Genomic DNA, 25,867 nt, shown 5'->3' with positions numbered 1-25,867 from the left:
GCCCCCTCTCCCTGCTCGTGTTCTCCCTCTATCTCTCAAATAAATAAAAAAAAAATCAGCGAACAATGTGTTTTAATTTATAAGGAAGGTTTCATGGAGAATTTGGAATTTGAGGTGATTCCTAAAGATTGGATATGAATTAATGGAAGGGATGTATAAACAGGGAGTAAGCAGCATGGAATTTTAAGGTCTCTGACAATGACTTAAAGATGTTTTGGGCAAGAACCAATAAATGGGCATTGTATTAGAATAGTCAGCATAATTTGGTCTGCCATCACAAATTGCTTAATGTTGCACATATGGTAAGTGGAAAATCATGGACTCAAAATTTCAAATCTTTTGAACTTAAAATCCTTGCTATATCATACTGATTGTATCTGTATTCTTGCTTCAGCGTCATTCACTGAGAATCTACCAGTTTGCCATTACATCTGAGAATACAAAAATAAAAAAGACAGTATTTTTTGAGAGAGGGACAGGTGTGTGTGTATGTGTGTATATGTGTGTGTGTATACGTGTGTCTGTGTACTGTGGGTAATTGCTTGTGATAGTCACTCTATTTTTTGCTTTGAAGATGTTAATCTGCTTTTCCCGTGATTATCTCAACAGTGGGGATAGCTCCTTGGGTGAAGATGCTAGCCATTAAAGAATATTGATATAATGTAGTCATTACATGCAAAAAGCCCTACTTAATGTAGTGTTCCAAAACTGGAGAAAATCTGGGTTGGATTTGAATGAGTGTTAATATATCATTCTCCAATGTGGCATTAATTAATAAGTAATGGATTATTAAGTATATTTGACTGTATGTGATTTTCAGTTGCTGATTTAAAAACCTGTGACTACTGTACATGTCTGGGCTTCTCACAATTTTGTAGTTACCTGCTGGTTAAATAGTGGATGTTTACTATTTATTAAATGGAATTACCTTTATGTCATTTAACATGACTTAAGGTTAATAACCTACTTAACTAAGCTGTGACCAATATAAAGTAGGAGTTAAAAGCATGGATTATGGAGACAGTTTGCCTGAGTTCAAATCCAAACTCTGCTACTTGATGCCTGGGTGAATTGCCTCTGTTTTTACAGCTGTACATTGGGGATAATAATAATACTTATTTCAGTGCTGTATCTGGCACATAGTAGGTGCTATCAGTTGTTAGTTATTAAAGATTCATTATCCCTATTAGCAATTTTGAAATAAAAAAAAAGCTGTAAACCGACAGTCTTTGTATCAGTCATTTAACAGTCAGCAAAGCCTGACCTAACAAATGTCTTTGTGACATATAGTCTGGTTTTGGTTCTATACTTGGGCTTTGGTTCTATATTTATATTTAGTTTGCAAAAGTCCCTTGTAAAATATAGATGCTCATTATTGTTTTAGATACTTACTGGACAGTATAATTGATAGTCTTTCTCATGAAGTAAAAATAAACTTGAATATTTTATAATTAGTATTATTAACTAATTATTGTTAACAATAGCTTGGATTTCTTTTTAAAAGATTTTATTTATTTGATACAGAGAGAGAGGGAGAGAGCCAGTACAAGCAGGGGGAGCGGCAGGCAGGGGAGAAGCAGCCTCCCCTCTGAGCAAGGAGCGGATGTGGGCTTGATCCCGGGACCCTGGGATCATGACCTGAGCCAAAGGCAGATGCTCAACTGACTGAGACACCCAGGCGCCCCTGGGTATATCCTGTTTTTAATGTGCCGAAGTTTAGGGAGGTTAAGTAGTTTGTCCAAGGTCACACAGTCACTCAGTGTACTAGCAGTGCTAGGATTCACACCTCATCTCTGCTGTTTCGGTAAATGTCTCTGTTCTTTAACCGACACTGCCTTTCTATAATTTAGAAAATTTTCATAAGGAAATAAATATCATTGATACATTAAAGTATATTGTTGTCTGGCTCTTTTTACCTTTCATCTAGGTGCTGGAAAACCCCCTATGTTTGGTGATTATGAAGCTCAGAGACACTGGCAAGAAATTACTTTTAATTTACCAGTCAAACAATGGTATGGATCATTTTAACTTGATTTTATTGTTTATCATAGTTAATACAGATTATTTAAGATAATTTAAAGGAAAGTATGCTATTCATCTTCACCATCCTCATTTTCTTGTATTACCTTGCATATTATAGGCTCATCTTTGAAATTTTATACTCCTGAAAGTTACCCATGTACTCAGCAGCTAGAATATGCTAAGAACTTTGAGGATAGAACACTATATACCTTATAGGCTCCTCTGGACATAAACTGAAGAGCCATCCTGGGCTAACAGTATTTTTCCTGGTGGTTTTGCAGAGTTTCTTTATTAGGAGTGAAAGAGATATGAATGAGCAGTAGCTTAGTGGTAAGGAATGTTGGTGCTCAAGTTGGACTGCCTGAGTTCAGATCCTGTCTCTACTATTTACTAGCTGTGTGAGCTTTGATGAAATTATTTAACTTTCTCTGCCATGGTTTTATCACTTGTAGAGTGGAAATGATAGAGTACATATTTCACTGGATTATTATGAGGATTGAATAAAATGATACATGTAAAGCACCAGTGTCTGCAACAAATGAGCTTTCAGGAAATGTTAGGTGTGGTTATATCTTTACAGAAATTTGTGCCTTTGTCATTTTTATCAAACATATTCTGGTAACAATTGATGACTTTTTTATTGACTTATTGGATGCCTAATAGATTCTTTTATGAGAGACTGGCTACACAAACTGTTTGCATTGTTCTGTTGATTGCTTTAGTCACTGCTTTTTTTTTTTTTTTCTGTATGTTGATAAATTATTCGAGTCATTAGAATCCAAAAGAACCATTTCATGGGATTTTATGTGCGGAAATTATATGGTACCTTTTTTTTTCAAAGTTAAAATACATTTATTATTATTTTTAAATTGAAATATAATTGACATAAAAAAATCCTGTTAGTTTCAGGTGTACATCATAGTGATTTAATATTTTTATACTTTATGAAATGATCCCCATGATAAGTCTAGTCACCATCTGTCACCATACAAACTTATTATAACATTATTGACTATATTCCCTGTGCTGGGGATTATATCCCCATGATTTACTTATTTTATAAATAGTTTGTACCTCTTAATCCCCTTCACCTATTTTGTCCACCCCACAACCCCTTCGCACTCTGATAACCAACAGTTTGTTTCCTGTTTATATGAATCTGTATTTGTTTTGTTTTGTTCATTTTTTATCTAGATTCCATATATAAGTGAAATCACACAGTATTTGTCTTTCTCTGTCTGACTTATTTCACTCAGCATAATACCCTCTAGGTCCATCCATGTTGTTGCAAATGGCAAGAATTTGTTCTTTTTTTGTGGCTGAGTAATATTCCACTGCATATATTCAGTTGACCCTTTTTTTTTTAAGTTTTATTTATTTAAGTGATCTTTACACCCAACATGGGGCTTGAACTCACAACCCTGAGACCAAGAGTTGGATGCTCTACCGACTAGCCAGCCAGGCGCCCCTATTTAGTTGACCCTTGAACAACACAGGTTTGAATGAACTGCAAAGGTCCACTTATATGCGGATTTTTAAAATAAATATAGTACAGTACTATCAATGTATTTTCCCTTCCTTATGATTTTAATAGCATTTTCTTTTCTCTAACTTACTTTATTGGAAGAATACAGTATATGATACATAAAACATACAAAATATGTGTTAATCAACTGTTTATGTTACTGGTAAGGCTTCCAGTCAACAGGCTATTAATAATTAAGTTTTGGGGAGTCAGAAGTTATATATGGATTTTCAACTGTGTCAGGTCGAGGCCCCTAACCTCTGTATTGTATACTTGTATACCACATCTTCTTTATCCATTTATCTAGCAATGGATACTTAGGTTGGTTCCGTATCTTGGCTATTGTAAATAATGCTACAGTGAATATAGGGATGCATATATCTCTCGAATTGGTGTTTCCGTTTTCTTTGGATAAATACCTAGAAGTAGAATTGCTGGATTTTATGCTAGTTCTATTTTTAATTTTTTGAGGAAACTTCTTGCTGTTTTCCATAGTGGCTGCACCAAGTTATATTCCCAGCAGTTCATGGATTCCCTTTTCTCCATGTCCTTACCAACACTTGTTTCTTGTCTTTCTGATATTAGCCAATCTGACCAGTGTGATGAGATGTTATCTCATTGTGTGGTTTTGATTTGCATCTTTCTGATTCTTAGTGATGTTGAGCATCTTTTCATGTGCCTGTTGGTCATCTGTATGTCTTTTTTGGAAAAATGGCTATTTAAGTCCTCTGCCCGTTCTTTAATTTGGTTGGTTGTTTTTTGATATAAGTTTTGTAAGTTCTTTATATATTTTGGATATAACCCCTTACTGGATATATGATTTGCAAATATCTTCTCCCATTCAGTTGGTTGCCTTTTTGTTTTGTTGTTGATTTCCTTCATCGTACAAAAGCTTTTTAGTTTGATGTAATCCTGTTTGTTTATTTTAGCTTTTGTTGTCCTTGCCTTAGGGGATTGGTCCAAAAATACAGTGCTAAGACCGATGTCAAAGAGCTTACTGCTTATGTTTTCTTCTAGTAGTTTTGTGGTTTCAGGTCTTATATTCAAGTTCTTAACACATTTTGAATTTATTTTTGTGTATGGTGTAGGATAGTGGTCCAGTTTCATTCTTTTGCATGTAGCTGTCCAGTTTTCCCAACACCATTTATTGAAGAGATTGTCATTTCCCCATTGTATATTCTTACATCCTTTGTCATAGATTAATTGACCTTATGTCCATAGGTTTATTTCTGGGCTCTCTATTCTGTTCCACTGATCTTTGTGTCTGTTTCATGCTAGTACCATACTGTTTTGATTATTATAGCTTTGATAGTTTGAAATCAGGGTGTGTGATACCTCCACCCTTGTCCTTTCTCAAAATTGCTTTGGCTATTTGGGGTCTTTTCTGGTTCCATAAACATTTTAGGGTTCTTTGTTCTTTGTCACTGCTTTTATATAATTCATTTATGAGAGAGTTTCATGCACAAACTTCATATTAAACTCCCTATTAATAGGTTGGTAGGCTGTACCCTAGTCAGAAACATTTAAAATAGAACCAGATAAATATTTGGCACTATTCTTTATTGTACTATTTTGAGCATCTTTCATATCCTCATACAATGATTTAACCAATGAGTATTATTGTTCCAATTACTAGTACATTCTTAATGTGTTTTTCTCTTGCTTGATTGATAGAATAAGGTAATATTTGCTGAGAGAAACCAGCTCATTGCTTTTGAGTTTTGTAATTCTTTTTTATTCCTTCGTAAAAATTACATGGAAAAGATAATTGTATTTTTGGCTATTCTATGGTAAGTACTTCTCAACAAAGATTTTGATACAAAAGTAATTGTGATATTTAGTATTGAAAGATTACAGAAAAGTGATAAATTGCAGCATTCGGCTTAATGTTATTGGAGAAAACATTGATTCCAGGAGTGAGAATATAATCTCAATTCAGTATGGAGGGTAGGTTATTCTAATACATATATCTCATTTTTCAGTTTTTTGTACCAATTGTCTCCTACTTTGGCCCAGATAATCAAGAGTTGATTACATGTGTACATTTTCATTCTTTTTCTTTGTTAAAAACCAGAAATGTATACCTCAGATATAATTATGTGATTCAGTTTTAATTGTGGTATGTGAGCCTTAAATATTATGAAATGTCTAAAGTAATCGTGGTGGTAAATTTTATAATGTTGAAATCTTTATTAGGCAGTGTGTAGCATAAGAATCCTGAATGAAAGAACCACATCTTTCTTGAATGAAAGAACCACATCTCAGAAACAGAGACATAAGGTATAAAGAAGTATGATTTATCATTAGTCGATTGTGCAGTACCTCACAAAGTTCGTAAGAAATCTAAGAAATATGATTTAGTATAATAAATGTCAGAAATTTTCTCTTTATTAGTGGATAGACTAGAAAAGCCAAAAATGTACACCTGACAATTCTAAGAGAAACTAATCTGTTTCAGATTCATGTTTGAACGGTGTGATTTCTTATTTTTTACTTCAGTTTTCCAAGAGTGAAGTCTTTCTCTTTTTACCTAGAGTAAGCTATAGTGTAATTAGTCAAAACTCTTTCTAAGTGACATAGTTGTTTAAAATATGATATCAGGATTGGTCATGTTAATTTTAAAAGTGTTAGTTTTTTTGTTTTTTTTAAAGATTTTATTTATTTATTTGACAGAGAGAGACACAGCGAGAGCAGGAACACAAGCAGGGGGAGTGGGAGAGGGAGAAGCAGGCTTCCCGCTGAGCAGGGAGCCCGATGCGGGGCTCGATCCCAGGACCCTGGGATCATGACCTGAGCCGAAGGCAGGCGCTTAACAACTGAGCCACTCAGGCGCCCCTAAAAGTGTTAGTTTTGATAATTCTAAATTAAAAGAAAACTTTTATTATTTATTCATTGTGTATTATTTTAAGAAGGAAAATAGAACTTATTTCTTTAATTTTATGATAAATTTTATAATGAAAATTCCTTATGTGTAGAATCAGGACTTTTGGCATCAAGTAATAGACAACTTGAATAATAGTAGCTTAAGCAATAAAATAATTCAGTTATGTCAAGAAGTAGGTCATTGTAATGCTGGTAAAGTGGCTCAGTAATAACAATCCAGGGCTCAGGCTTTTTCCATTCCTTCCTCTCTGCCATTCTTTCTTCTTGGCATGTTGGCTTTTCATCCTGAGTGTACTCACTCCATGGTCAGTAGATGATTGCTCAGGCTACAAGCATTGTAACTTTATACAACCATGTTCAAGGCAAGAATAATAGGAATACCATCTTTCTACCTTTCTTTTTGTCAAGGAGCAAAATCTTTCCCACATTAATTAATTAATTTTTAAAGATTTATTTATTGATTTGACATAGAGAGTGAGCATAAGCAGGGGAAGCTGCAGAGGGAGAGGGAGAAGCAGGCCTCCCGCGGAGCAGGGAGCCCGATGCGGGGTTCGATCCCAGGAACCTGGGATCACAACCCAATCCGAAGGCAGTTGCCCAACCAACTGAGCCACCCAGGCTTCCTTCTTTCCCACATTTAAAGCAATCATTATTAAAAAGAAATGGTTGGCTCAGTGCAGGCATGGTTTATACCTGGGGTTAGGGGAAGAGTCCGCCTGCCCTGAGCTTGTTGCTTTCTAAATGAAATCACAGTTTTATAAATCAAGAGAATTGGGGGGCACCTGAGTGGCTCAGTCGTTAGGCATCTGCCTTCGGCTCGGGTCATGGTCCTGGGGTTCTGGGATCGAGCCCCACATGGGGCTCCCTGCTTGGCCAGGAGCCTGCTTCTCCCTCTCCCACTCCCCCTGCTTGTGTTCCCTCTCTCTCTGTGTCCCTCTCTCTGTCAAATAAATAAATATTTTTTTTTTTTTAAAGAGAATTGGTGGGCATAGCTGTTTATTTCAGCATTGTTTATAGTATTGAGAAACCTGAAATACTCTAAAATATCTTTTAGTAGAGGAATGATTAAATAAAGTATATTTTCCCTGTGCACATGTTTTTTCTAGGTAGATTCTTAGAAGTGGAATCTCTGAAGTAGTTTTAATGGATACCAACACCAGAATATCTTCTTTCCACATACATTTATCAACACTTAATAACACCGGACTTTTAAAATTTCCATTTCCTTGAGTACTTGTGATATTGGGCATCTTTTAGTATATTTGATGATCACCATATTTCTTCTCAAATTTGCATACTCATATTTTTTTTCCATGTTTTTGTTGGGTTGCTGATCTTTTTTATAATAATTTGTATGATTTTTATTTATTTTTATTTTTTATTTTTTTAAAGATTTTATTTATTTATTTACTTGAGAGAGAGAGAGAGAAACAGCATGAGAGCGGGGAGGGTCAGAGGGAGAAACAGGCTCCCCGCTGAACCAGAAGCCCAATGTGGGACTCGATCCCAGGACTCCGGGATCATGACCTGAGCTGAAGGCAGTCGCTTAACCAACTGAGCCACCCAGGTGCCCCAATTTGTATGATTTTTAAATAAAGTTACAGTAGTCTCCCATTACCCATGGGGCATAAGCTCAGTACCCCCAATGGATACCTGAAGCTATTGATAACACCAAACCCTATACGCTATGGTTTTTCCTATACATTCATACCAGTGATAATGTTTAATTCATAAATAAGCAGAGTAAAAGATTAATAACAACAGTTAGTAATAAAATAAAACATTTATAACAATGTACTATAATAAAAGTTACATGAATGTGTTTCTCTCTCAAAATATCTTACTGGACTGTACTCACTTTTCTTCTTCTTGTGATGATGTGAGATGATAAAATGTCTATGGGATGAGATGAAGTGAGATGAATGACATAGGCATTGTGATATAGCATTAAGCTACTGTTGACCTCCTGAGGATATGTGAGGAGGACAGTCTGCTTGCAGACTGCAGTTGACCACTGGTAACTGAAATCGCAGAGAGTAAACTGTGGATAAGAGAAGACTACTGTATATTAATTTTCTATGCTGTGTTAACAAATGACCACAAATGGTAATTACTTAAACACATATTTTTTAATCACAAAGGTTTTTTTAGGTCAAAAGTCTAGGTATGGCTTAGCTTGATATTCTGCTCAGGGCCTCAGAAGGCTGCATGCAATCCTGTTGTTAGCTGGGGCTCTAGCCTTCTCAGAGGTTCAACCAGAAGCGACCATTACCAAGGTACCTCTGGCTGTTGGCAGAATGAATTTTCTTTCATCTATAAGATGGGGACTTCAGTTTCTTGTTGGAAGCTACTCTCAGCTCCTAGAGTTTACTTGTAGTTTTTTGCCATGTGGCTTCTCCAATATGGTCACTTACTAAAACATGACAGCTTGCCTCTTCAAAGTCAGTGGAAGGAGCCTTCTCTAGCGTACTTGCTAACAAGATGGAATCTTACATATATATAAAACATAAGCACAAGAGTGACTTCTGTCACCTTTGCCATATTCTATTGGTTACAAGCAAGTCACAGGTCTTACCCACGCTGAAGGTGAGGGGGTTGTCCATACTCAGGGGTATGAACAACAGGAGATGGGCTTCATGATGGTGACCTTAAAGTCTGTCTGCTACAACAGTATTCTATGTTTTAATAATTTTTCTTGTGTGTGTATGTGTGTATGTATAAAATAAATATCTTCCTGTTTGTTCTTGTCTTTAAACTTTTCTTATGGTGTCTTTTTTCATATAAAAAATTTAAATTTTGATGTATAGAAGTTCTTTGAACTACTCTTGAAACCCTTCTGTAAGTTTGAAACTATTTCACTTTAAAATATATATATTTTAAAAGCAAAAATACCCATGACTGTGGGTTGTATATTAGAAAAAATTGTATCTTGAAGTTATTAATAACACTCTTGAATGTAATTTCATAATTCATATGGCAGCCAATTTTTTTCTGACAGAACATCTGAGATTATATGGGGATTTGTTGGGAAAATACATTTCAACATATTGATAGCATTTATACAACTTTTCAGATATATCCAAAATATATAAAGCAGGAGAATTAACTAGTTGCTTTGTTTCTACTGGTAGATTTTGCAGCTTTACTTGAAACATTTATTTATTCTTTAAATATTTTATTTATTTATTTGAGAGAGTGTGTGCGAGAGAGAGAGAGAGGGAGAAGGAGCAGGGGAGAGGGGTAAATGGACAGGGAGAAGCAGACTCCCCGCTGAGCAGGGCGCCTGACAGGCTGGATACCAGGACCCTGGGATCATGACCTGAGCCAAAGGCAGACGCTTAACTGACTGCGACACCCAGGCACCCTACTTGAAACATTTTAAAGCTACTTTTTCCATAAAGGTTGTTAGCCCTGTCATTCTTTCTTCCCAGTTCAACTAGTGACTTTACTGTTAGTATGTATCTTTGCTGTCAGTGCCTCTTTTACTTATCTCCAGAGAATCTCAAGGTTAAAGTAAACAAAAAATAGCTTTTGTCTTATAAGAAACAGAAAACCAAATGAAATTGTATTGGTCAAAGTGGTTTTCCATTGCTAGATCCATTTCCAGTAGTTTTGTGGCTAATAGGCAGTTAGAACTACTATTATGTATTTGTTGTATGTCAGGCAATGATTTAACAGCTTTATGTATTTAACCCAATCCTTCAACAACTCTGTGAGGTTGATGCAATAAAACTTTATGCCAGTGTACCTGGTAATAAGGTGAATTTGGAAATAACACAATTGGTGCCTATCTTCAGAGGGTACCAGAGAAGTGAGTCCTCTGGTCTCCACTCTCAGCCTGGCCCAGTTTCCCAGATTCAAGCTGTCAAAAGGGGCTCCAACTAACCTGGAGATTCTTGGATTATCTACCTCTTGGCTTCAAGTCCCAGCCAGATATAGGACGTAGGGTGGTTCACATGGATGTCGCTCCTGGAGTGACAACTACTGCCAGATGGTATATACTGTACTACCCTATGCCCAGATCTCTTGGCTGTGCAGCATGCCTTGATCATTTTATTAATCCTCATCCCTTCCATACAAACCTACAATTTATGTGACTAAGCAAAGCAGACCTTCTGAAGATGAACAAGAGATTATTTAATGAGATTGAATTTTTTTTTATTTTTTATTTTTTAAAGATTTTATTTATTTATTTGACAGAGACACAGCAAGAGAGGGAACATAAGCAGGGGGAGTGGGAGAGGGAGAAGCAGGCTCCCGGCTGAGCAGGGAGCCCGATGTGGGGCTCGATCCCAGGACCCTGGGATCATGACCTGAGCTGAAGGCAGACGCTTAACGACTGAGCCACCCAGGCACCCTTGAATGTTAATTTAAAAGAAAAAATTTTAATCCCAAATTAAGAGATTGTGACACTAAAAAATTGTGGCCCATTTGAAACAGGTTATGAACACTGATTATTTGTGGGTTATAGTTTGGTCTCCATTACTGTAAATTATTCTTAGGACTGAGAAAATAAATTGGATAGAAGAAGCTCCTTAGTTATAAAAGATATAATTAAGGAATCTGTTTATGTAAACTTAGTTTTCATTTCTTCAGTCATAATAGTTGTATATCGTGCCTTCCCGTTCTGGCCAACTTCAGGAGTCTATTAATTTATAGATGTTAGACCTAGTTTTCTTCCTCAGTTCACAGAATCTTGCATGTAATAGGCTCTCATTATAAGTTGGTTAAATTGTTTTCAAAGTCTTATTGAAAGTCTACCTGTTCTGGGGTGCCTGGCTCTCTCAGTTGGTAGAGCATGTAACTCTTGATCTCGGGGTTGTGAGTTTGAGCCCCATATTGGGTGTAGAGATTACTTAAAAATCCTTAAAAAAAAAAAAAAGTCTACCTGTTCCATGAGGTATTTCTCTTTACATAACTCAAATCTTTGTGTGTTCTTTGTTGCTGATATTTTTACTTTTTTAAATTGTGATTTTATATTGTTTCTCTAATTTGTTAGATTATCAGAAGTGAATTGTCTTTTTTTGTTGCGTATTTTTTTGTTGTGTACATGTTAATCATCAATTTGTTAATAGAGTGACAGTAAGTTCTGGTTTGCTTGGTACAAACTTGGTTTACATGTTTTGTTATGGCTTAATTATTAATAACTTCCTCTTTTACTCTCAAGAGTGTCTTGGTTTAGACAATAAATTTTTACTTACTCTACTCAAAAACTTTTGTGATTTCACAAAAAAGTTTAAGTGAAGGGGAATAGACAGAAGTTTAGATGAATTTTTTTGACCTTATGTAACATATTTTTCATTTTAATTATATTAAATGAGATGTTAAATTATAAGTCTATTTCTTGAATACTGATTAATGGAATGTTGCTTTCATTTTTTTTTCCAGGTATTTTAACAGTAGTGATAACAATTTACAGTATTGGGGATTGGATTATCCACCTCTTACCGCCTATCATAGTCTTTTATGTGCATATGTGTAAGTCTTTCTTACTTTTTTTTTTTTTTGAGAGAGAGAGCGAGAAAGAGCGTGCGGGAGCGAGGGGAGGGGCAGAGGGAGAGGGAGAGAGAATCCTAAGCAGGCTCCAGGCTCAGCATAGAGCCTGATGTGAGACTCGACCCCATGACCTTGAGATCGTGAGGTGAGCCAAAATCAGGAGTCGGTTGCCTAACCAACTGAGCCACTCAGGTGCCCCAGTGTTTCTTCCTTAATGTAATTACATATTTATGCCTTTAGCAGGTTTAGTAAGAAATAGTGAAATCTGGCTTTGTTGAATAGAGGACAGACTGTTTGTAGCTACTTTTGCATTGTGGTTTATAAAACAGTATACCTGGGGTGTCTGGGTGGCTCAGTTGGTTGGGTGTCTGCCTTTAGCTCAGGTCATGATCCCAGGGTCCTGGAATCGAGTTCCATGTTGGGCTCCCTACTCAGCAGGAAGCCTGCTTCTCCCTCTGTCTGCTGCTCCCTCTGGTTGTGCTCCCCCACCCCCTCTGTCAAATAGATAAATAAAATCTTAAAAAAAAAAATAAAGCACTATACCTTTGCAATTGGGTTGTAAGTAAGTTAACTATCAAAATTTGAATATTTCCATAATTTCTTTGAAGGACAGGCTAGAAAGAAATGTAAAAATCTATCTTTGTTTTGAAGTCAAGATTCTACCAATTATACATGGGCACTGACAAATATATCTAATATGGTTAGTTGTGTATAGCAAAGCTTTTTTTCTGGAATGGACTATTTATATCTTGTAGAAATTAGCTTCCTGGATTAAAAACAAGACCCCAAAATCGGAGGGGGAGACGAACCATGAGGGACTATGGGCTCTGAAAAACAAACTGAGGGTTCTAGAGGGGAGGGAGGTGGGGGGATGGATTAGCCTGGTGATGGGTATTAAAGAGGGCACGTTCTGCATGGAGCACTGGGTGCTATACGCAAACAATAAATCATGGAACACTACATCAAAAACTAATGATATAATGTATGGTGATTAACATAACATAATAAAAAAAATAAGTCCCCAAAGTTCATGATAATCAGATATACTTTGCAGTGTTCAGAGTAATGTAGTATGTTTGAGAAGTTATCTTAGCAGTTATGTTCAGTTTTATGCAAGGATTTATAATTAGTAGCTATTTATTATTACCAACTGTTTATAAACTATAAAACATGATCCTTTAGTAGTAACCAAAGGATAAATCAAATAAATAAATAAATGAAATGTGACACATCAGATTGTTTTTACACTGAAAGAATTGTGAAGGTAGGGCTTTTTGTGACATGTTACATGGTTTTGTTGGAAGGTGAGTGAGGTAGACCCTGTGTTATAGCTTAAGTCAGTTTCACATGATTACATAAAAAAAGTAAAGCTTAGGCCCCGACTCTCTCACTTTGTAAGAGCAATGGCCACTTCTTGAGATAGATTCATATGTCCTCAGATGTTGTTATTGCTAAAAGTGACAAGTAATACTGTATATGTATGTATGCTTTGATTTTCAGGGCAAAGTTCATAAATCCAGACTGGATTGCTCTCCATTCATCACGTGGATATGAGAGTCAGGCACATAAGCTCTTTATGCGCACCACAGGTAAAAGAGCAACAAAGTGTTGATTTTCTGAATCAAATTTTGATTTAAAAAAAAATTTTGGACAAACTGATACAAAGTTCTATTGTTCTTACTGACTTTTAAATTGTATAACTATATGTGTACATATGTATGTATAATACAAGACCAAATGTTTATGTAAGCTAAAGACAAAAAATTGAAAGGAATCATTCTGGGTGCTTTTCACTTATTATTATCTCAATTCTTTTAACACCTAAATGAGCTAAATACTGTTATTATCCTTACTTTAATCTGAGGAGGTAGAGGCACAGTTGAGTGATGCTAATAGCTTACCTGAGGTCAGATAGCCATATATTGAAGTTTTAGTTGTTTAGCTGCTGCTTTACTATCTTAATTCCACATCCCTTTAACCTTTTTCTTAAAGTAAACCTTTTGGTTGTATCTCATACATTGTATTGCTGTGCATTTTTGCTAAATTAAATAATCCATTCAACAAATGTTTATTTTTATTTTTTTTAAAGATTTTATTTATTTATTTGACACAGAGAGAGAGAGAGCACAGGCAGGGGAAGTGGCAGGCAGAGGGAGAGGGAGAAGCAGGCTTCCCGAGGAGCAGGGAGCCTCATGTGGGACCCTGAGCCGAAGGCAGTCACTTAACCAACTGAGCCACCCAGGCTCCTCAACAAATGTTTATTGAGCATCTGTTGTGTGGTGTATTGTGTGGTGTTCTAAGAGCTTGAAAGTAATAAGATTAGATTTCTTTAAAAGCTTTGTTTTAAGTTTATTTACTTAAGTAATCTCTATACCCAGTGTGGTGCTCAAACTTACCACCCTGAGATCAAGAATTGTGTGCTCCTCCGACTGAGCCAGCCAGGTGCCCCTAGTTGCTTAATTTTTTTAAAGATTTATTTAGAGAGAGAGCATGAGCAGGGGGAGAGGCAGAAGGAGAGGGAGAGAGAGAATCTCAGGCTGACTCCCAGCTGAGCGTGGAGCCTGATGCAGGGCTCCATCTCACAACCCTGAGATCATGACCTGAGCTGAAATCAAGAGTTGGACTTTTTTTCTTGTTGTTGTTAAGATTTTATTTATTTATTTGAGAGTGAGAGAGAGAGCATGAGAGCGGGGTGAGGGACAGAGGGAGAAGCAGACTCCCTGCTGAGCAGAGTCCAATGCAGGGCTCAATCCCTGGACCCTGGGATCATGACCTGAGCCGAAGGTAGATGCTCAACTGACTGAGCCACCCAGGGCTTCCCCCCCACCCCAATTTCTTTAAAAGCTTTGCATGACTTAGACTTTAATGCTCCTCTGTACCTTTTCCTTAGTCTAAATTTACTCAGTTTGTTCTCTTTATCATTCATCCAGTCATGCAATCTCAGGCTGAAGAGATTATTTTGCCTATTGTTCCCTCTGCCATACTACTCTCCTTTCCCCCTCATCAGTGCTTTAATCTTCTCTGAACTGCATACTCACTGGAAGATTATTTAACTTCTGAACCAATACCTGTATCTGCAGAGAACTCACAACCTTTAGAAACAGTCTATTCTATTTTCAGAGAGCCCTAATCATTAAACATTTCCTTCTTTTATTTCTTTTTTAGAAGATTTATTTACTTATTTTGAAAGATAGAGAGTGCGTATGAATGGGAGGAGCAAAGGGAGAGGGAGAAAGAATCCCAAGCAGACTCCATGCCAAGTGTGGAGCCTAACATAGGGCTTGATCTCACGACCCTGAGACCTCGACCGAATTGGAAACCAAGAGTCGGTCACCCAACCGACTGTGCCACCCATGCACCCCTAAACATTTCCTTCTTACGTAATACCTCCACTCGTCACTTTAGGTTCTGTTTCCTTGGGCTACATAGAACAAGTCTGACTCTTTGTATACCTAACACTCTACACACATTTGAAGTCACCTCTTCTTCAGGTTAAATATTCTTAGATACATTCACTATTTCTTAGATGGCCAGCTTGTTGAGTATGATTATGACTTGAGGCCTCTGGTTGTGCTCCTTTGAATATATTCCATTTTGTCAGTGTCACCTTAAATGTGGCAGCTAGAGCAAAAATAGATTGCATGCATCTAAAACCGACAGTTTACTGTCATTTACTTTATTCTGGACACCACAGTTAGTGTGGAACAAGAAAAAAATAGGCCCTTTGGATAGCTATTTTGTACTGTTGAAGAACTTAATGTATTTGTTTTTCTTTGTTCTAAAAGAACTGAACATTCCAAATTACGACTTTTTTTTTTTAATTTTAAACTTTTTTTTTTTCAGTTTCCTCCTTACCTGGGTCTGTCAAGCTCTTTATATTAAGCATTAATTAGCAAAAGTTTATGCAGTTTTTATAAATATTAACATTTAAGAAGGATTCTTACATGATTTGCCACATTTGAGGTACACTTCACACCAGATAATTTGGAGTGTACAGATGCTGGGGAAAAAATGTTGTTTTCCTTTTCTTTGAGTATTCTTAATTTTTAAGTCTCAGAGCAAAGAGGGAATTAGTTTTGGACACTTCTAACTGATTTAATATGTGAATTTGTTAGAGAAAATTAGGGGTCTCTTAATCATAATTGTAGCACCATAGCAGTTGAAATTAGGCACAGGTGAAGGGAATGAATGGAAAGGGCTAGATGTAAAGGCCTTGTCCAGAGTGGGTGAGAGCCTTCTGTTAACAGAATTCCCACTCGAGGTTGGAGGGGGGAGGATGGCACTTAATAGGTTATTGTAAATCCTAATGGGCTCATGTTTAAAATGATTTACTTGTTTTTCCAGTGTTAATTGCTGATTTGCTGATTTATATACCTGCAGTGGTATTATACTGTTGGTGTCTAAAAGAAATCTCAACCAAGAAAAAGGTAAGTCTTAAAGCAACCTGAAATGTCATCTCTGAAATGTTTTATTGGCTTAACTATTAAAGTATAGAGCTTATAGAAGCCATGCTTTGGGCAATAGGCTGTTGTAGAGCAGTGATTCTTTTGTTAATTAATTTTCATTTAGAAAACATCAACTTATCTTAGACTAATAATTTTAACGTTCAACTCTAGTAATAAGATGCATTGAATTTGAGAAGTTAGGTACTGCTGAATTTATGGCTTCACTGGTAAATCTGAATTTTGAATTGGCTTGTGAGAATGACTAAACTGGAAGGAATTTTGAGAAGTCATTGTATATTCTCTTATTCCCATTTAACCGATATTCCTTTGGGTCAATCATTAGATTAACTTCTTTGATTTGTATATCTAAAAGTGCTTTCCCTGACAAATATCTTTTAGTGATTTTTTTTTTTCCTTTTTACTGAGGTATCCTATGTCACCTCCATGAAAACTTCAGTCTTTAGAGAATTGTTTTGTAAAAAGGAATATTTTGGTAAATAGAAGGTGAGGGGGGGACATTTGCTGTGTTAATCAAACAGCAATTTTACCCTGTTTGATTTGAGTAACATTCCTTTCTCACAATATTTTTCTTTACAGATTGCTCATGCATTATGCATATTGCTGTATCCAGGCCTTATTCTTATCGACTATGGACATTTTCAGTATCCTTTGCTAATTTAGAAATGAAGTCAGATGCATATTTTTGAAATCTGGGCTTAGTGTGTATAATGTTGTCATCCAGTAATGTCTTATTTGCTAGGGTACTTGCTTATATAAACTATTTTTCACAGCAATATAAAAGACTCTTTTCTTTCTTTCTTTTTTTTTTTTTAAAGGTTTTCTTATTTATTTTTTTTAGAGATTTTTGTTTATTTATTTGACAGAGACAGAGACAGTGAGAGCAGGAACACAAGCAGGGGGAGTGGGAGAGGGAGAAGCAGGCTTCCTGCTGAGCCGGAAGCCCGATGCGGGACTCGATCCCAGGACCCTGGGATCATGACCTGAGCCGAAGGCAGTCGCTTAACCAACTGAGCCACCCAGGCGCCCAAGACTCTTTTCACCAAGCTTTTATTTTAAGGGTAAAGTACAGATTAATTGAAAGTAGAATTGCTGTTTTACACCCTTTAGCTTGGGAACAAAATGTGGGTCATGGATTAGCTCTTTTGGAGAGTTGGAAAAAGAGTGCAAGTATGGTTATGCTCTCCTAATTCTAAAGAGGTATCACCTATCTTCTGTCTTTTGTAAATGTCATCCAACACTGACAAAAGGAAAACAATCTTACCGTTTTTCGAGTTTTAAACCAAAGTGTTTCTCTTACAGATAGTGGTAGCTACAAGCTTTGGGGAACTAAAATTGAATAATTACAATTTATGTGGATTTTATGCGTGTAATTTTTTGAAGTGTAAAATAAGGAACATTCAAACAAATCTTAGAGGAAAGTTGATAAAATCTGGACATGGCTCTCCAGCTTATCTTCTGATGTGTGAACTGTTACTGTCTGTCCCCATCTGTCCCCAAAAGAAAAAAAAAGATAATCCACAGCAACATGATTGATTAATAGCTTTTCCTTTTGAAGCCAGTCTGTTTTAGTTATAACAAATTTAATATGTGTTTTTGTCAAAGGACTTGCAAAAGATTTAAATCAGAGTTTTTATTCTGTCCACTTTCCAAGTTGACTTTTTCGTTTCTTTGTTTTGCATTTTGGGATCATGGCCATCTGATACTCTGGTAATATCAAGAACACTGATTTAAAGAAAAAAGTTATTTACAAGATTTTTAAAACTATATTTACTTTGAAATGTAACAGTCATATAGAAAAGTGCACAAAATGTAAATGTGTAGCTCAGTGTATTGACAAACTATTACCTGTGTCAAAAAAACTGAACGTTGCTTGTATCCAACATCTACACTTGTACAACTGCCAAGTGCTTTTGTCTTCCTTTCCCAAAGATAGCCACATACTAACTGCTAATCTTAATAGTTTAGTTTTCCTCCTTTTCTGGACTTTATATAAGAGAGACAACACAGTAGGTATTCCTTTGTGATTGGTATTTTTGGTCAACATTTGTGAGAGTTTTTCATGTACTTGTGTGTAGCTGTAGCTTATTCACTTACATTGCTCTATATTCCATTGAATGAATACACATAATTCTATTACTGAGAGACATTTGGATTGTTTCCAGGATTTGGCTATGATGAATATGCTGCTATGAACATTCTTGTAAATGTCTCTTTGTACACATTGCATATATATTTTTTTCTTTTTTCTTTTTTTTAAGTAGGCTCCATGCCCAGCATGGAGCCCAACACAGGGCTTGAACTCATGACCCTGAGATCAAGACCCGAGCTGATATCAAGAGTCAGACACTTCACTGACAGAGCCACCTAGGTGCCCTAGATATATTTCTTATGAGTGGAATTGCTGAGTTATAGGGTGTGCACATGTTTATTTTTTTTAGAGAGGGAGAGAGGTGGGGAGGGGCAGAGGGAGAGAGAGAGAGAGAATCTTAAGCATGCTCTATGCCCAGTGTGGAGCCTGATGCAGGGCTTGATCTCACTACCCTGAGATCATGACCTGAGCTGAAATCTAGAGCCAGACGCTTAACTGACTGAGTCACCCAGGCACCCCAGGTGTGCACATGTTTAATTTCAGATATTCCCAAATGATTTTTAAGCATGTTATACCAATTAACACTCCCATTAGAAGCAATGTGGAATTTCCAGGTGCTCATCTTCACCAGCTGTCAGTCATTTTCATTTTAACCATTCTGGTGAATTTGTAGTGGTATCTCCTCTGTGATTAAAATCAAAGTCTTGAAGCTTTTGGGATTATGTCATTTTGTAGGGACACATTTTTTTAACCACTATGTACTTTCCTCATTTTACTTGAGAGAGAATGAGAGAGAGAGCACATAAGAGGGGGGAGGGTCAGAGGGAGAAGCAGACTCCCTGCTGAGCAGGGAGCCCGATGCGGGACTCCATCCTGGGACTCCAGGATCAAGACCTGAGCCGAAGGCCACCAGGTGCCCCTTTTTATGTTTACTTATTGATTTAAGTAATCTCTGTGCCCAACGTAGGGCTTGAGCTCACAACCCTGAGATCAAAAATCAGTGCTCTTCAGACTGAACCAGACAGGCGCCCCACTTTGTATGCTTGTTTTTCTTTTTTTTGAGACTTTATTTATTTGAGAGAGAGAGAGAGAGAGACCACAAGCAGGGGGAGGGGCAGAGGGAGAGGGATAAGCAGACTCCCCACTGAGCAGGGAGGCCAATGCAATGCGGGGCTCGATCCCAGGATCCCAGGATCATGACCTGAGCCAAAGGCAGACCCTTAACTGATTGAGCCACCCAGGCGCCCCTGTATGCTTGTTTTGAGAATTAAGTGAATTATTGTTTAATTATTATTTATAAATAAAACAGTACCTGGGAAATATTAAGCTCTATATGAATATTTATTGCTATTATTATCTGTTGTTACTGCTGTTGCTGTTACTATTTTTTATTGTTTGGGCTCTAAAATTTAACAATGATTTGTTTAGGCATAGGTGTTTGCAACAATTGTTTTGGATACTCTGTGAGTCATTCTTTTTGAAGGCTCATGTTCTTCAGTTCTGGGAAATTCTATTTCTTTGATGATTTTCTCACTTTACTCTTTCTTGAGCTTATTAGACAGATGTTAGAGGTTACACCTCTGTCTTTTTTTTTTTAAGATTTACTTATTAGAGAGAGCATGTGCATGTGAGTGGGGGGAGGGGCAGAGGGAGAAGGAGAGAGAGAATCCCAAGTGGACTCCCCACTGAGCGTGGAGCCCTATGTGGGGCTTGATCTTAGGACCCTGAGATCATGACCTGAGTTGAAATCAAGAGTCTGCCTTAACGGTCAGAGACATCCAGGTGCCCCTTCACCTCTGTGTTGAGCATCTCTTCATCTTTTTTTTAATGGTTTAGATTATCATGACTTTATCTCTAATACTTCTATTAAATTTCATTTATTTTATTAATCCCATCTTAAATTAGAATTTACTCTTTTTTTCTACTATTCCTTGAATTATTTCCATTCTTCTAGGGTCAGTTTTTTTCCCCTTTTCATTTTGGGTTTTTTTCTTGTTATAGGGATTTCTAAAATGTCTGTTTGATCCTAATGTATCTATTCTTACTTAAGAATAAGGCAGAAGAAAAAGTTGCATGTGATCTCTCTGCACAGGAGTAAGGTGGAATTGGACGTCTCCATGTAGGCATTTTCATTTAATCCTCCTATTTTCTTTTTAACGTGTTACTCAAGCCCTCTAACCTACTTGGTGTTTCTTGAGTTCTCTAGGGGGCTTGCAGAGTGGATTGGCTCCTTGCTTGCTCAGGCTTCTTCTGCATTTTCTAAGCTCTAGCTTCTTTCATCCTAGTTTATTTGTTATGCTTCTGTGTCCTCTGTCTTCTAGAAATGTGTTGAAATCTTCATCTGTTGTAACCCATCTTCCGATTCTCTTTACAGCTGTGAATATTTACTTTTAAAAATTCCCTACAAGGGTACCTGGATGGCTCAGTTGGTTAAGTGTCTGCCTTTGGCTCAGGTCATGATCCCAGGGTCCTGGGATCGAGCCCCTCATTGGGCTCCCTGCTCTGTGGGGAGCCTGCTTCTCCCTCTCCCTCTGCGTGCCACTCCCCCTGCTTGTGTTTGCGCTGTCATATAAATAAATAAAATCATTAAAAAATTTTAAAATAAATAAATAAAATTCCCTATCATTTTAAGGGGGTCTCGGGAAGAAGAGGAGGTAAACGTGAGAGCTCAGCTCAACCATTTTGAACTGCAAAATCTAATTGTGATGTTGTTTTACTATAATAAGGTTATTAGTTTCTGATCAAGAACATATATTAATTATTAATATTGATGCATATTATAGGGGAAAGTATGGTAATATCAGTAAGTGTGTGTGTGTGTTTTACTTTGGACCATTGTTTTCTCTAGATTTTGGTATGTTGTTATTATAATACTGTGCAATAGTCTAGCAGAAACAAAGTTATGTGTTAACTGTTTAGTGATCTTTTAAATCTAAACAAATCAGTTGCTCTGTTTAGCAGTCGTTTTAATATATTTGAGGCCATTATATACTGTTTCATATTAGTTTATCACTTCAATACTTATAATTTCTGTTTAGAAATAGCTTTCATTATATATTATTTTAAAATCACATAAAAATATGCTCTATAAAATGCAAGATCTATCTCTTTTAATTATTGAGTTAATTTCCTTGACATAGGAACATATATAATTCTGTGAGTCTTGGCTTTGCTTTGTGGGGTGTTCTTGGAGTATCTTGTGACTGGGACCTGCTAGGCTCACTGGCATTTTGCTTAGCTATAAATTATAAACAGATGGAACTTTACCACTCCTTGCCATTTTTTTGCTTCTTACTTGGCAAGTGTTTTAAAAAAGGCCTGAAAGGAAAGGGGTGAGTGGCTTTTAAACATCAGAATTTTAAAAAAGTACTTCAGAGAATTTATTTGGCATACTTACCAGAAAGAAGATGGTCTTTCATTTTGCCTTTAGGTGATTTCTTATTACCGTGTTGACCGTGGGGTGAGTTGGAAGAGAGATTAAGTCATGTTCTCTATTATTTTATTTTAAATCTTCCTAACTAGAGAAATATTTTGATCAATGTACATTTACTGGAGGTAATGTGGATTGGCTTGTTAGAGCATTGCTATGGATTTCACCCATTTAGAGCATATTACATTTTATATTTTTAGAAATACATCCCAATTTGATCATGGCTGCATTGGAAAGGTGTATAAGTTAAATGTTAATTAAGATGGTAATAGTCATTTTGTTGGAGAGCTATACACCTTAATAATTGTGAATTTCTTAACTCTGATTTGAGTAAACTCCCATATTAAGCCTTTGTTAGTAGCATAGATTTATCATTACCATACATTTGTATTTATTATTAACTTTAGTGAGACTGAGACTGATTTCTCAGAATTATTAACCTCTCCCTGTCTTACTGGGTACCTTTGGTTTTGTTCTAGGTTTGTGTTGTTAATTAAGCTAGTTTGTACAGTTGTGGCTTCCTTCATTCTCTGCTGGCTGCCATTTACAGAAAGGGAGCAAACGCAGCAAGTTCTGAGGAGACTCTTCCCAGTTGATCGTGGATTATTTGAGGTATGTTTAAAAAATGTCTTCTCACTCCTTTCTATGAACACTACCTTTGCTGTGACCTCTGGGGATTTCATGTAGAAGACACACAAGGAATAGTAACTTTAGCTGCTCTCCTTGCAGTAATTCCTTGCCAGTTATTTAATCCAGTATATAACCTCTAGCTCAGCTGGCATTTTCTAGTACAGTAAGTGAATAGATAATATTTATGCCATCATGAAATCCATAATTAAATTATATATTTTTCTAATGAAATAAGATCCATAGTGAAAGACAGCATGAGAAGTTGCAGCTACAAAGTTAACAGCTCTAATTTTTTGGTTTATATTCTCTTTTTAGTCTTAGGACATTATTTATTCAACCATGTTTGCTTCAGCAAGATCTCATAATTCCTTATATAACCTTCATCCATAGTAATTTTTAATGAGAATCTTTCATTAATGCTAGCTTAATCATTCTTGTTAAACTTTTATTACATGGATAATTTGATGATTTAGATTTAGTAATTAAATTAAACAAACCATTTTTCTGAAACAAAAAGGCCTTTTAATAAAGTTAGAGACAACATATTTATAGATAATTTGCTTTTGATAAACATTTCTTTTAAAAAGAATTAGAAAAGCATATATATCTTTCTAATTTTTGAATATATAAATTGCTATAGATTATCTTTCAGTGGATCTATAGGAAGATGGTAGTAGCATTTTGAAAGAGATCAAGAAAGAGTTTGGTGTGATGGAACAGGAATATGCGACTTATATGTTGATGGGGATACTGCTGCTACTGATAGTGATAATCATAAATAATCACTATTACTGTCACCACACTTACTAGGTACCACATACTTCATGTGATTTTATTTGATTCTTTTTTTTTTTAAAGATTTATTTATTTATTTTGAGAGAGCGTGAATGAGAGAGAGAGAGAGAGAGAGCATGAGAGGGGGAGGGTCAGAGGGAGAAGCAGGCTCCTCGCTGAGCAGGGAGCCTGATGCGGGACTCGATCCTGGGACTCCGGGATCATGACCTGAGCCGAAGGCAGTCGCTTAACCAACTGAGCCACCCAGGTGCCCCTTATTTGATTCTTATAATAGCTCTGACTGAGGTAGCTATTGTATCCATTTTACAGATCAGAAAACTGAGGTCAGAGATTCATGTAGACTTATACATGGCAGAGCTGTGGTTTGAATTTTGAAAATTGTGTTCTTTACTTCTTCTTTTTTTTTTTTTCCTTCTTTCTATTTCCTCAACCTTAAAACCTATATAAAGAAAAGTTAATTTCCCATCTAAGCTGCTTGGTTATCTGCCTTGTGAGATCATATGATACGTGTCTTTCTCTGTTTGACTTATTTCACTTACCATAATACCCTCTAGTTCCATCCATGTCATTGCAAATGGCAAGATTTTGGTTTTTTTCATGGCTGCATAATATTCCATTGTATATATATACCACATCTTCTTTATCCATTCATCTGTTGATGGACATCTTGGCTCTTTCCATAGTTTGGCTATTGTGGACATTGCTGCTATAAACATTGGGGTGCACATAACCCTTCGGATCCCTACATTTGTATCTTTGGGGTAAATACCCAGTAGTGCAATTTGCTGGGTCGTATGGTAGCTCTATTTTCAACTTTTTGAGGAACCTCCATACGGTTTTCCAGAGTGGCTGCACCAGCTTGCATTCCCACCAACAGTGTAGGAGGGTTCCCCTTTCTCCACATCCTTGTCAACATCTGTCGTTTCCTGCCTTGTTAATTTTAGCCATTCTGACTGGTGTGAGGTGGTTTCTCATTGAGGTTTTGATTTGGATTTCCCTGATGCCGAGCAATGTTGAGCACTTTTTCATGTGTCTGTTGGCCATTTGGATGTCTTCTTTGGAAAAATGTCTGTTCATGTCTTCTGCCCATTTCTTGACTGGATTATTTGTTCTTTGGGTGTTGAGTTTGATAAGTTCTTTATAGATTTTGCATACTAGCCCTTTATCTGATGTCATTTGCAAATATCTTCTCCCATTCTGTCGGTTGTCTTTTGGTTTTGTTGACTGTTTACTTTGCTGTGCAAAAGCTTTTTATCTTGATGAAGTCCCAATAGTTCATTTTGCCCTTGCTTCCCTTGCCTTTGGCAATGTTTCTAGGAAGAAGTTGCTGCAGCTGAGGTCGAAGAGGTTGCTGCCTGGGTTCTCCTTTAGGATTTTGATGGACTCCTGTCTCACATTGAGGTCTTTCAACCATTTTGAGTCTATTTTTGTGTGTGGTGTAAGGAAATGGTCCAGTTTCATTCTTCTGCATGTGACTCTCCAATTTTCCCAACACTATTTGTTGAAGAGACTGTCTTTTTTCAATTGGACATTCTTTCGTGCTTTGTCGAAGATTAGTTGACCATAGAGTTAAGGGTCCATTTCTGGGCTCTCTATTCTGTTCCATTGATCTATGTGTCTGTCTTTGTGCCAGTACCATACTGTCTTGATGATGACAGCTTTGTAATAGAGCTTGAAGTCCGGAATTGTGATGCCACCAGCTTTGCTTTTCTTTTTCAACATTCCTCTGGCTGTTCGGGGTCTTTTCTGGTTCCATACAAATTTTAGGATTATTTGTTCCATTTCTTTGAAAAAAGTGGATGGTATTTTGATAGGGATTGCATTGAATGTGTAGATTGCTCTAGGTAGCATGGACATCTTCACAATATTTGTTCTTCCAACCCATGAGCATGGAATGTTTTTCCATTTCTTTGTGCCTTCCTCAATTTCTTTCGTGAGTATTTTATAGTTTTCTAAGTACAGATTCTTTGCCTCTTTGGTTAGATTTATTCCTAGGTATCTTATGGTTTTGGGTGCAATTGTAAATGGGATCGACTCCTTAATTTCTCTTTCTTCTGTCTTGTTGTTGGTGTATAGGAATGCCACTGATTTCTGTGCATTGATTGTATATCCTGCCACTTGACTGAATTCCTGTATGAGTTCTAGCAGTTTTGAGGTGGAGTCTTTGGGGTTTTCCACATAAAGTATTATATCATCTGCACAGAGTGAGAGTTTGATTTCTTTGCTGATTCGGATGCCTTTTATTTCTTTTTGTTGTCTGATGGCTGTGGCTAGGACTTCTAGTACTGTGTTGAATAGCAGTGGTGATAGTGGACATCCCTGCCATGTTCCTGACCTTAGGGGAAAAGCTCTCATTTTTCCCCATTGAGAATGGTATTCGCTGTGGGTTTTTCATAGATGGCTTTTATGATATTGAGCCCTATTCTCTGAAGAGTTTTAATCAAGAAAGGATGCTGTACTTTGTCAAATGCTTCTCTGCATCTATTGAGAGGATCGTATGGTTCTTGTTCTTTCTTTTATTAATGTATTGT

The 25,867-nt window shown here is 36.6% G+C and overlaps 1 protein-coding gene across 6 annotated transcripts in view; it reads left to right on the top strand.

Annotated features, from left to right (window-relative positions):
• The window catches only part of ALG6 (ALG6 alpha-1,3-glucosyltransferase), a 65,465-nt gene that overhangs the window by 17,681 nt on the left and 21,917 nt on the right, over positions 1-25,867 (top strand). For all 6 annotated transcript variants that reach the window (XM_064589030.1, XM_045897512.3, XM_064589032.1 and 3 more), the window contains 7 exons: positions 1,928-2,012; positions 11,819-11,908; positions 13,427-13,515; positions 16,271-16,353; positions 16,969-17,033; positions 21,628-21,813; positions 22,391-22,523. In XM_064589030.1, the coding sequence (XP_064445100.1) occupies positions 1,928-2,012; positions 11,819-11,908; positions 13,427-13,515; positions 16,271-16,353; positions 16,969-17,033; positions 21,628-21,813; positions 22,391-22,523 (731 nt within the window). The remainder of the gene's footprint in view (positions 1-1,927; positions 2,013-11,818; positions 11,909-13,426; positions 13,516-16,270; positions 16,354-16,968; positions 17,034-21,627; positions 21,814-22,390; positions 22,524-25,867) is intronic.

This window comes from Mirounga angustirostris, unplaced genomic scaffold, assembly GCF_029215605.1.
Source record: "Mirounga angustirostris isolate CCGP_5_RB_7025 unplaced genomic scaffold, mMirAng1.0.hap1 SCAF_4, whole genome shotgun sequence".
Lineage (NCBI taxonomy): Eukaryota > Metazoa > Chordata > Mammalia > Carnivora > Phocidae > Mirounga > Mirounga angustirostris.
Note: the sequence above shows the minus strand (reverse complement) of the source record. Positions and strands in the feature narration are given on the sequence as shown.